The 12,816-nt window shown below is 51.8% G+C and overlaps 1 protein-coding gene across 1 annotated transcript; it reads left to right on the top strand.

Moving 5' to 3' along the window:
• The first annotated feature begins 685 nt into the window (after positions 1 to 685).
• Positions 686 to 11,871, top strand: KDELR3 (KDEL endoplasmic reticulum protein retention receptor 3). The gene is made up of 5 exons (XM_090272427.1): positions 686 to 969; positions 6,393 to 6,493; positions 9,670 to 9,828; positions 10,504 to 10,756; positions 11,545 to 11,871. The coding sequence occupies exons 1-5, from the start codon at positions 879 to 881 to the stop codon at positions 11,583 to 11,585; spliced, it is 645 nt and encodes a 214-aa protein (XP_090128553.1). The 5' UTR covers positions 686 to 878; the 3' UTR covers positions 11,586 to 11,871.
• Positions 11,872 to 12,816: the final 945 nt, after the last annotated feature.

The raw sequence follows: 12,816 nt of genomic DNA, 5'->3' as shown, positions 1-12,816 counted from the left end.
GTCTTACATCTTGTCACACCAAGAAGAGGGACACATTAGTGAGGTCACCCTGACTCCAAACCTAAGAGTCCTTAGGTACCCGTGTTCCCCTCCAATAGGTCAGGTCAGGACAAGGTGGCTATTCTAATAAACATGCGAGTGGGGGAGATCAGCCTCCAGCTCTTCTCCTCCCTCCACCAGGCCCAAGGAGGAGGCGTTCAAAGCCCAGAACGATGACAACAGCAGTGGGTCACCATGTGGAGGGTGCTTCCAGCCTGCTAGGCTCATGCCAGCCCTGGCAGGCAGGACTCCACCCTGGCACCGATGTTATCAGCACTATGTACAGACGAGGGCACTGAGGCAGCGACAGGGGCCATTGGCTTGCCCTAGGTCACCTGCTGGAGGACCCCCGGGTTCTGAGAAGGGGAGGCTTTACCCGGACTCCAGGTGGCCACCTCTCTGGGCCTCAGCGGTGCAGGAGTGGCGAGCCCCTCTCAGGCACAGAGCGGCCTGGGCAGCGGGCGGCGGGCTGCGGGCTCCGGGCTGCGGGCGGGCGGGCTGTGGGCTGCGGGCTGCGGGCGGCAGCCCAAGCCGGAAGCCCCCAGCCCGGCCAGGCCACCCCGCCCGCCCGGGAGCCAAGGCTCTGGGATGGGCCAGGGGCGGGACGTAGGGCAGCGGCGCTTCCTGGCTCCCCAGCGCGGCTGCCGGCCTGGCCACGTCACCGCCCGGCCCAGAGTGCGCTGGCTGAGCGGTGGCACCGGGCGGAGTTAGGAGCTCGGAGGCGCGGACAGGGGCGCGCGGGACCCACAGGCCGGGCCGGGGACGTGGCAGCCGCCTCGCCCGCCAGGAAGTTTCCCAGGAGTTGGCTGCGCGCGGGTGCAGGGCCAGCGGGCTAGACCATGAACGTGTTCCGTATCCTCGGTGACCTGAGCCACCTCCTGGCCATGATCTTGCTGCTGGGAAAGATCTGGAGGTCCAAGTGCTGCACAGGTGAGGGGCGTCCCGGGCGGGAAGTGGAGGACCCCGGGGTCTGAGCCACTTCGCCTTTGATGGCCAGCCCCGTACCCCTGACTGCAGGGCGTGAGGACCTCTGATGTCTGTTCAGGATGGGAACTTGGCCTGGGGAACAGTTTACACAACTCTTGTTTCCAAAGAAAATGTAAAGTTGTACCATATCCAAAAAAGAGGACCCTGGAGATTACGGTGGGAGGGTAGGCTTGTGATTATCACTCCCCTCACAACGCACCACCGCCACCCCCGCACTGCCACTGCTCGTTGGAAGAGGGGGACAAGGGGGGGAGACACGCCCCTCCCTCCAGGCATCCGCTTTGCTCCAGTGGAGAAGCACGGATTGAGGCCCATTGTTCTTTCTACCCTCACTCAGGCCTGGGGTGGAACCGTGGGGGGGGGGGGCAGAGAAGTATGAACACAGAGGAGATAGGAACACGGTGGCCCCTAACTCTGTCTCCTTTCCTTCCCCACACCACTCTCTCCTGCCTCCTCCACATCCTGCAAGGATCCCCTACCCCACTCCACCCCACCCGCCTCTGCCTGTGTATGGCAGGAGGGACCAAGCCTAGCCCAGGTAGGCACAGAGCTGTCCCTGAGCAGAAGGGCAGGAAGGGCTGGCTCCCTCTTTGGCCCAGTAGTCTGGCTGCCCTGCTGGGGGTTTGGAGGAGTTTCAGGGCAGGACTGGTGGTGGCCAAACTGATCCAGTGCACTAAGAGGCTGTCCAGGCCTCCTGCGGCCATCTTTGTCTGCTGGGGTCCTGCAGGCCTCGCCCTGTGCTTGGAACTCGGGTGAGGAGATACAGCGATGAGCGTAGGCTCCTTGTGGGGGCCAAGGAGGCAGAGAGCCAACCTCTGAAGGCTTCTTGAAGGGCACAGCTCTGTGCTGGGTCCTGGAGGATGGGCAGGGTGTCACCCGGGAAGGGTGAGCTGTGTGGAGGACACAGAGGGTAGGGCACATCCCTGGAAGGGCGTGCAGCCCAATTTGGGGTGGTCCGAGAGGGAGGGAGTCTAGGGAGAGAGTGGTCCAAATGTGACAGGGTCTTTTCTGTCAAGCTAGGGAGTTGGGACTGGGGAGCCACGGAAGGTCTGGGAGTGAGGGAGTGGGTCTTGGAAGGGGATCTGGAAGCTGTGCAGAGGATCTCAGAGCGGAGGCAGAGAGCAGTGTGGAGGCCGCCAGCTCGGGAGGCTTGGTGGGGATGAGGGGTGGGTGCTGTTTGGAGAGTCATTGCAGCGGGAACGATTCTATATCAGAAGGCCATTCCGTCGTCGGCAGCCGTCCGTCTCGAGAGACGATGGTGTAGCTTCTTAAGAGTCTATCTGCACCGCCGAGAATGGCTGTGCAGTCCGACTCGGGAGTGACACGGTATCTGTCTCCTCCCGTGTTGAATCGACATCTTGTGATGACGCTGGAGTGTCCTCTCCAGTGAAGCTGAAGCTGCAGAGCCTGGGCAGGGTGATATGGAGGGTCTGCTGTTGCCCATGCAGCAGACCCCCCCTCTCTTCGCAGCTGAAGGGTCCAAGGGAAAGACGGAGTCGATACAGCTTGGCTTCAGGTGCGCCGCAGGAGTTGCCGGTGTTGACTACAACGTCAAACCGCCTTAGGGACTCCGGCTCCGGATTTTCTGTCGGGGTTTACTCCCTTAGCCTTTCCCCTGAAGAGGTATGCCGCAAGGCAGCGGAGGTTTTTTGGAGTCAGAGTTTTCCTTCTCTGACGTGCCCTGACTGAAAGATCGAACCAGCGACACTTAGCTCGCAGGCCGACGCTCAATCCACTGAGCCAAACCAGCCAGGGGTCGGAAGGCCATTATGGTTTGGGGTTCCTGGAGAGATAGGCACTCACAGTTCCCACTCAGGGGGCGGGGGCCAGAGATGCTGCGAGGGGAGACTGGGGGCAGAAGGCTTGGGTGAGGGGAAGAGCCTAGCTTAGACTTGTCCCTGCACTTCCATGGAGGACCCTGGGCTGGGTGCACAACCATGACCAGGAGGGGGTGCTGTTCTCCCCCCCATTCCGCCAGGCACTGTACTAGGCCTCTGGCAGGTGGGGGGCAGGGGGGAGCACAGGCCCTGGGCCAGGGAAGCAGACTTTCTAGCAGGGGGAGACTCCAACAAGCAACAGTGGTAGCAACTGAGTAAATGATGCAGTTGTTTAGCTCAGCGCTGTGGGAAGAGAAGGGACAGCCTGTGTGTGCACAAGGATTGGCACAGGCTGCAGAGGTGAGACGCCTGGATGCCAACCCCGGCGGCTGGGAGGAGGCGGAGCAGGGCCTGATGTGGCCCACTGACGCAGCCCTGAAGGCAGCAAGAGACGGTCTGTGTTCTTGCTCTGCCCCTGACTCCGTGTGTGACCTTGGGTTTTGGCTTCCTCATCTGTCAATCGGGAGGGAGGGCTGCACCTGGTCAGTGGTCGCATATGTGCTTAGGGGCCCTCAGGGACTCTGGCCAGGGGCTGGCTCCCCTTCTCTTCCGTGTCCTGTGTCTCCATGCTCATCTGGCTTTGGTGGAAATTATGCATTGCTTTCAAAAGAGTGTGAAAACTGTCATACTCCAGGTCACCAGGGCTCCCAATCACTGAGGGAAATGCAAGTGAAGCCCGGGGGCCTGGCAGGCTGAGGAGGGAGGGAGGGGAAGGGTGGGGGAGGGCCGTGTTTGGGGTGGCCAAGCATCCCCCACTGCGGCTGCCTCCTGGAGCCTCCTCATTGGGGCAGAGGGCCTCCCAGCAAGGCCTCTGTGAGGGCTCAGTGAGACTGCATAGCAACAGGCACGGCCCAGAGCTGGTCAGTATCGCCTCCTGCCCAGGTCTCATTCCCACCCCTGCTTCAGTGCCAGACCCCCGGGAGGCACTCACGTTCCCATGAGTCCTCGTTAGTGCTCACATCAGTCCTGCTCCGTATGTGTGAAGGTGCCCATTTTGCAGATGAGGACTGTGAGGCTCAGGCTTGCCATGCTGGTGGGAAAGCTGGTACACGGGCCCGGCGCTCTCCAGAATGTTCGGGGCTTCAGCCGTGTTCATCCTCAGTCATTAAGAAGATCCCTCTCCCGGTCTGACCAGTATGGCTCAGTAGGTTGGGCAATGTCCTGCAAAGCAAAAGGTTGTTACCAGTTCGATTCCTGGTCAGGACACATGCCTGGGTTGTGGGTTCTGTTTGGTCGGGGTGTGTACGAGAAGCAGCTGATCGATGTCTCTTTCACATCGATGTTTCTCCATCTCTTTCTCCCTCCCTTCCCCTCTAAAAATAAATAAATAAAAATCCTGTGGGTATGAAGGAACAAGACCCCGAATCAGGTAATATTACTTCTCAGTGCCCCACTCCCAGGTTGCTCTATTATGCTTAGAATAAAACCCAGAGGTGTCACCAGGCCTGCAGGGAGGGAGCGAGGAAGAGAGTGCTCAGATGCGGGGCCAGGGAGGCGACCCGGGCCCACCCTCGTGAGCCATGTAAGAATTTGGTTCTTTATTTTAAGGGCACTTGGATGCCACTTAAGGGCTTTAAGCAGAATTTTATTTTACAAAGAGCCCATTGGTTCCTGGGTGGAATTGGGGGAGGGATGGGCAGCCAGGAAAAACTTGGGAAGACCAGTTGGGGGTCATTGTGGTGGGATGGCTGGGCTGAGTGCTGGGCACTGGAGTGGGAGCCATGGAGCTGAGAAGCAGGGAGCAGGAGGGACAAAGAGGAGAGAGACTCAAGGATGGCTCTTGGTTTTCTAGCTTGAGCAGCAAGGGGTGTGGTGGCCTTTATGAAGAAAGGGAGGCAGAGAAAGGAGGGCGATCAAGGGGAGGTGGGGTTTGGTCAGGCAGGAGTGTACAGGTGAGAATGGGGAGGAGCCTCCGAAGCTGGCGTGCCCCTGGCCTGCGGACTGAGATGGCAAAGTAGCAGAGGGAGATGTGAGGGTCAGGTGGCGAGGAGCGCAGAAACAGCCAGAGAAACCAGCCCTGTGGACATTGCATCAGCAAAGACACGGTTTGGGAGGATAGACTGGGTGAGTGAGGGCAGAGCTGAACTTTGGGTGCAGAAACATGGGCGCATTGATGGGTGTGGTTTGGTGAAGCCTCCCGATTGGGGTGGGCTTGAGAAAGCAAGAGAAAAGGGAGGCAGGGCCTCTGCTCCCCTTGTCCTGGAATAATCTCCATGATGTATCAAGAGTGGCCCAAAGAAGCCCTCGCTGGGCAGCTCAGTTGATTAGAGCATCGTGCTGATAAGCCAAGGTTGCGGGTTTGATTCCTGGTCAGGGCACATACAAGAATCAACCAGTGAGTGCATAAATACGTGGAACAACAAACTTATGTCTCTGTCTCTGAACTCAGTAAATAAAAATAAATAAACCAAAGTGACCCAAAGGAGACTAGGGAGCATGCCAGCTAAATGCAGCTTCAATTCCTGAATTGGATGCTGAAATGGAAAAGGGGCGTCAGGACGAAAACTGATGTAATCCAAACGAAGCCTGGGGTTCGGTCAGTAGCGCTACACCAATGGTAGTTTCTTATTGTGGTCAGTATTCTGTGGTGATGCGAGATGTTAACTAACACCAGAGGAAGCCCAGCGAAGGGTATATGGGAATTCTTGGCGCTGTCTTTACAACGCTGCTGTAAAGCTACAAATATTTTTAAAATAAAAAGCTAAAAAAGAAAGAGGCCAAAGCAGGTGAGGAAATAGCATAGGAAGTATGACTCCAGTTTTGTCATCTCGATGCATCCATGTGTGTCACCTGTGTGCACCTGTGTCATGTGTATGGCTGAGCCAACACAGATTTGGAAGGACGCATACTGAGGATTTGGGATTCAGCTGATGGCAGCTTTTTAATTTACAGCTGTAGGTATTTTAAAATTTTTGTTTTACAAAGCGTAAAAATAGTCATAATGTTGATGAGTAGAAAGAAAGGCTTTAAAAAAATTTTTTTTTAAATTTTGGAAAAATAAAATAGGATGCTTCCCTGGCCCTGTGCCTTCCTCCACCTGCTCTGGTCTCCCTGGGGAGTCCACCCTGTAAAGTCAGTGAGCTGTTCTCCAAAAGTCAGAGCTTCGGGGATTGTCAGCGGGGCTCTGGGGGTGGAGCTCAGAGAAGCCGCAGCAGCACCCCCCGCCCCCAGGAGTCCCGATGACACACCTGACATCCTTTCCAGAGCAAGAACCACGGCAGGCACACGCGGGGTGCTGGGAACGCTGTGCTCAGTCTACTTGGAGACTGGGAGACAGACTGCAGCTCAACGAAAGGAACAGGGGCTCTAGTGAGCGCACGCAAAGGGGTGTTTCCTGCCCTCGGAGAGCTCCCGTGCCGGGACAGGGTGTCTTCATCAAAGGCGTCTGGACGCTCTGCAGGCCCTTCCTGCTCAGGCTCCAGGCTTCTTGAGTGCGTGTGGGCCCGGGGGTCTGTGTCCTCATTGTCTCCTGTCCCCCTCTGGCCATAGGCATCTCTGGGAAGAGCCAGATCCTTTTCGCTCTCGTCTTCACCACCAGGTACCTGGACCTGTTCACCAACTTCATCTCCATCTACAACACAGTCATGAAGGTGAGAGGGAATGGGGGGCCGAGATCGGAGGAGCCTGCTGAGACAGAATGCCTGGGAAGCCAGGCTGTGGAGCCAGGCAGACCTGGTTGGAGCCCTGGCTTTGCTGCTTAGCGGCTGCGGGACCTCAGCTTGGGCAGGACCTTGGGCCTCTGTGGACCTGTTTCCTCCTCTGCAGGATGAAGATACTAGAGACTAGTTTTGTTGTGAAAATTAAACAAGTAGTAAAAGTAAACACACAATAGCTGTCATATAGTAAACATTCAGTAAATGTTAGCTATTATACTGGTTAAAAACATAAGCAAAAATTTCAAACATGGTACCCTGAGTTTTCAAAGAACTTAATTCGACCATCCATCTGACAAATATTTATTGAGCCCCTGCTGAGAGCCAGGTACCTGAGGAAGACATATGAGGTTCCTGTTCTCATGGGAGCACATTTGAATTGGGGAGAGATAATAAAAGCAGCAAGAAAAACTTCAATTAGGGTTACAGATAAGGCTATGCAAATAATTAAAGTAGGGTGATTTGCCCAGCATTTGTTTTGTACTGGGCTCTGTGTTAGGGGCTGGGGATTTAGATTCAATTACTTAAAAGTTTTAAAAGATAGGGTTACATGCTAGAGAACGAGTAGGGAGCTATTCAGGGGGGTTTTATCGAGAAGGGCCCTTCTGTCCTGACCAGCGCAGCTCAGTGGGTCGGGCGTTGTCCCACAGAGTGAAAGGTCGAGGTTCGAATCCTGGTCAGGGCACATGCCTAGGTTTCAGGTTCAGTCCCTGGTTGGGGTGCATTCGATAGGGAACCAATCGATGTTTTTCTCCTGCTCTTTCTCCCTCTGTTCCCCTCTGGAAAAAAAGAGAATGTTTTTTCTAAAAAAGGTCTTTCTGAAGAGGTGACATGTAAGCCAAAAGCTGAATGACACGAGGAACCAACCAGCCACGTGTAGGTCAGAGAAAGTACATCCTAAGTAGAAGGAATGGCTTAGACCCCCAAGACAAAACAAGCTTGGTGTATTCAAAGGACAGGCAGAAGGCCAGTGTGGTGGGAGCCCGGCAGGCGAGGGCTGCCCACGGGTGGCGGTGAGCTGGGTGAGGGCAGGTGGTCAGGTGAACTGTTTGGATTGAATTTTGTGATGGGAGCTGTTGCTTTGAAGCATGGCTGTGTTGCAGAAGGGGAAACTGAGCGTCTCCGAGTTCCGCTGTCCTGTCGCAGGCCCTGGGTACTAACTGTTGCTGAGTTATGTTGGAGTGAGGCGTTTTCTGAGCTTTTAGCTTAGTGTCCTCGCTCTTTAGGCAACGTCGTTTAGTGGAAGGAACCAGGTCTCAGAGTCAGTAAAACGGGATGTAACTGCTTAGATATTGGTAACAGAGACTTAAAACAAAAGTTATTTTGATAAGGTAAGGATTCATTTTTACTTCACTCATAACATGAAATGTGGAGGTGGGCACTCCACGGCTGGGGGGTAGCAATTCCTTTTAACTTCCTGCTCTGCCATCTTGAACGTGACCAGGACTCACGGGTGTATGACCCGTGCATTGCTCAGAAGCACTCCATGCTTGGTTCAATACTCTGTTGTTGCCATCTTGGGACTCAATTTTTGCACAAGAGGCCCTGTAAATGGTATAGTCCTTAAGGCTGCCTTAGAGTCACAAAATGGGTGCTAGAGCGCCTACCATCACATTTTGGCCAGGAAGGAAAGAGCAATAGGGTGTCTGCCCGCTAGGTAAACCCTGTTTAAAGAGCTTTTCCCACACTCTACCCAGGGACTTCCATATACATGTCACTGACCATCCTTATCTACCAAGGAAGCTGGGAAAAGCTTTTAGGTGGGTACAATGTCTAATGGGAGTCCCGTTTTAAATGCAAAAAAAGGCTACAGGGGAGGGAATCCTACCTGTCTTGCATGGCTATTGGAAGATGACATGAGAAGATACGCGTACATGTAAAGTGCCAAATACCCACAAGGTATTTAACCAAAGCGAGTTCTCTTTCTCCTCCATATCAGAGATGTCCCTGTGGGGTTCCAGGCATCTTGTTCCTAGGATTGGTTGAAGGGAGGCTGCTGTTAGTTGTGGGGTGTTGAAGTCAGTGCGAACTTGTCTGAGGTCTTGAAATCACAGTCTAGTATTTAAATCCAACCCACAAGTAGCACACACCACCTGCTTAGTTCATTCTCTGCCCAAGGGTCGGACTTGCACACCGCAGACCCAGGCTTGGCATGGCTGAGTGAGGTCTAGGAACCGCAAAGAGGTCAGTCTCCACTTTTTTGTGAGATGAAGTGATCGGCACTTCCCTGACTTCTTCACTCATCCAGCATGTTTTGTGCTGGGCCCTGAGTTAGGGGCTGGAAGTTCAAAAGTGGCCAGGACATGGTCCCTCTTATAGGAATCCCCTCTCACAGGGGAGACACTGTTACACAGACATCTATGGGACATGTGATCATGGGCGGCCGTACTTTTACATAGGGTTTTGGTGACGGGGTACATGTGCCTCATTCTCACAAGAAAGGACTGTGAGGAAATCACCTTAGTTTTTCAAGTACAAATAACTCTTTAGGCCAGTGTAGTCCCAGACCAGCAGCATCGGCATCACACAGAAACTTGCTAGAAATGTAAGTCCTCGGGCCCTCTCAGACCTAGTGAAGCAGAAACTGGGGGCAGGGGAAGGGGCTATCATTTGTGTGGTTTTGATGTGCATTCAAGTTTGAGAACCCGTGGCCTAGAACGCCGGAGGCCAGATGCTAAAATCACACGCTGGAGGACAACTACTGGTAATCAGAGAGTGCTTTTCTGAAGGAGCAGCGGTCCAGGGATGCTAGTCCTTGTGGAAGAATGCTGTCATGGACGCAGGCCTAGGAAGCTGAGGGTTCAAAGGGGCCCCGGGCTGCCACTGCTGAATCCTCCCATGAAGACCAAGCCGGGCTTTTCTGCCTAACGCTTTCAAGTGAGGAGTTGCCTGGACACCCTTGAGTCTTCATGGTGGCACTGTCAGTGCCAATTAGCAGCACTTAACAAAGGATTGTTAGCCTCAGATTCTACACCATTGGATCTAAAACATTTTGCAAACATAGGCAGAGCACTAGCCATTGGGTTTGGTAGGTCCCAACTCAAGGTGGCTTTGAAGCCAGCAAATAGGCTGGGAAATGACTTCATCCATTCCCATGTCTCTCCCCATTTTAGGTGGTTTTTCTCCTCTGTGCCTATGTCACCGTGTACATGATCTATTGGAAATTCCGGAAAACTTTTGACAGTGAGAATGACACATTCCGCCTGGAGTTTCTCCTGGTCCCAGTCATTGGCCTCTCCTTCCTTGAGAACTATAGTTTCACCCCTTTGGAGGTAAGGAAAGGGCCCCAGGGTAATTCTCAAAGACACACAGGCTCCCTAACATCCTGCCCTAGGGACTCTTGTGATGTCTGGGCTTGCTGCCTTTTCTGGGGGCTGGGGTGGTGGTGGCTTGCTCTGTTACAACCCTATTACTCATATTAAGCTGTAAGTTTAAAATAACCAGCAACAAGTTAGCCATACTGCCCCATTTGAAAATGGGCACATCTAAGTAGTGATGTTCACACACAAACCATCACAGCACCATTTACAGCTCTTGAGACCTTCTGTCCAATAGGTGATTGGTGGCCACTAGAGCACAGTCCAGGCAGAGTCAGCTCAGTCTTAGCTGTGGCCCAAGAATCTGTGGGGCAATAGGCACCTAGGAGATTCCGATGCTGGGGTTCACAGAGTTGAGTTTGAGAAACCATGGCCTCCATTAAGGGAAGTTTATACAATAAAATTATGCAACAATGAAAAGTTGTGAGCTGTAGAATGTTCATGCTGTTGTGAAGCCATGCTTCTTATATGGGGCAGAATGATATACTAATTAAAATAAAGATTATTAAGAACATGACCTTTTACTTCACTGTATTCTCTCCAGTGAACATATTTTGATAATTCTTTTAAGAGATGGACCCCTTCTTGGTCTTGACCAAACTCCTCTGACCACTTACCTCCTTGGCTCAGATCCTTTGGACTTTCTCCATCTACCTGGAATCGGTGGCTATCCTGCCCCAGCTTTTCATGATCAGCAAGACTGGCGAGGCTGAGACCATTACTACTCACTACCTGTTCTTTCTTGGGCTATACCGGGCACTCTACCTAGCTAACTGGATCAGGCGGTACCAGACTGAGAATTTCTATGACCAAATTGCAGTGGTGTCTGGAGTGGTACAAACCATCTTCTATTGTGACTTCTTCTACTTATATGTGACCAAAGGTAGGTACTGGGAGAACACAGCAGTGTTGGTGGCATGGGCCCACTTAGTGTTTGAATATATGTGCGTCAATGAGGCAAATTCTGTCCTTCGTGGTGCTTGTTTTAATGGGGGAATACAAACACAAGTGTTTGCAGGAAATGGTGCCGTGAAAAATAGCCCAAATAGGATGTACAGGAAGACCCACTGAGGTAGCCTGTTAGAAAAATACAGAAAACCATTTTAGAGAACACTTATATAAGCCTCGAGGCAAGAACCAGCTTGGTGAGACAAAGCACAAAAAGGCTAGTGTGGTCACAATCTGTAAACCTGGACATCATCAGAGATCAAGCACGATCAGTACAGGCCTGGGCAAGGGGTTTGCATTGCGTTGTGATTGTCAAGGGCTATTCTTGGAGGAGGCATTTCAATGACCCATCCACCAGCAAGCAGCCACAGCAGGAAACGAGTCACAGGGCACCTGCAGTCACCCAGGAAGAGGTCATCAGTGGAGGGAGATGTGGACAAACCTTTCAGTACAGCTGAGGGATTGCCCTTGCCGATGGCATGAATGAGATGAGATGCGGGCTGCAGGAATCAGTGCTAAACATAGGGCCCAAGGCCACGGTGGTGCTGCTATTGTAACGAAGGTGGAGGTCAGTGAGCCTGTAGTGAGCTTGCAATGAAGTTTCCCCCTTCGCTTTTATCATATGCATGGCTGTGAACTGGGCATCAGATATTAAGATCATGCACCAAATTTAAAGGTGTCCTTTCACCAGTAACTTCTAATTGTATCTCCATTTTCTTCTAGTCCTTAAAGGAAAGAAGTTAAGTCTTCCAGTGCCCATTTGAGAGCCCACAGAGAACAAGGACACGAAGCAAACTGTTTTGAGATGTTCTAATAAGCAACTTGTATGTGACTGAGACCAAATGTTAGAAGCCAAAAAATGCTCAGTGTGGATGGATTTTAGCAAAGCACGGACCGTTCTACCTAGAAGACCTCATTAATAACAACTCCCTTCTAGAGGCAATGAAAAGCCTGGACCAACTACACAAACGTGGCACCATACAATGTCAACAGGGACATCAAGAATCCTTGAGACATCTCAATCTGGAAAGTTGTCCCTCTGAGTACCAAGCAAACCAAACTTACAAGCTTTGTCAAGACTTAAGTTTCATACCTCACCTTTAAAGTCAACTTGAGTCTTGCTGTGGCTCACAGTAGTTCCACACTCAGTATTTAATCCAAATAACAATCCTAGGTGGGTACCATTAACATGATGATCATTTTACTGACCAGGAAACATACCCAGGGCTTTGCCTATTTACTAGGTATTGTTTTATTGTTTTGTGACTCAAATTTTTGCATAAACCAATCAGTCCCACCTCCCTTTCACATTTTTAAGTGCTAAAGCAATTTCCAACACCCCCAACCTTGGTCTTGAAGCAAATAAAACCTCTAGGAGTACTAATTGCCATTGGACTCCGGTCAGAATTTTTAAGTAATAAAAAAGCTCACACCTTATTGTCAAGTGTTTATTTATACCTACAAAAGAAAACAAGATGGTATCAAAAGGACAATTTACAAACTAAGAACATAGCTTAGCATCCTGTGCCTGAACATCACATCTAAAAATCTTTCAAGTCTTAACGCAACAGGAATGTGTTCAGAGACCAGCAAAGACATGAATACAGAGCACTGATCCCAAGCAAAAGCCACCAACCTTTAAGGTGAGAGAACTCCACACAGTGAGTTGCTGGGGAGGGACTGGGGAGAAGCAGCCCCATAGCTTAATGTTGAAATCCTTTCTCTAAATGAGTTTTAATCATGACTGCAAAACCTAGCATCAAATGACATCTCTTCTGCTCATGTTCTGAAGCAAAGGCAGAACCTGAATTATGAGCTACAGACATGGAGGCAGAGCTACAGGAAAAAAACTGCTAGATTCCAGCTTGCTCAGGCTACAACAGCTTTTGAGATTTGGAACATGCTGTTATTCTATGAGATAACATCATTGGTGGAAAAAAAACAGGCAAGCAGGGAACTATTGCTTGCTTGCCCAGAGACCTCTCCCAAAGGGGA

Source organism: Furipterus horrens, unplaced genomic scaffold (genome assembly GCF_987537825.1).
Source record: "Furipterus horrens unplaced genomic scaffold, mFurHor1.1.pri manual_scaffold_4, whole genome shotgun sequence".
NCBI classification, from domain to species: Eukaryota; Metazoa; Chordata; class Mammalia; order Chiroptera; family Furipteridae; genus Furipterus; species Furipterus horrens.
Note: the sequence above shows the minus strand (reverse complement) of the source record. Positions and strands in the feature narration are given on the sequence as shown.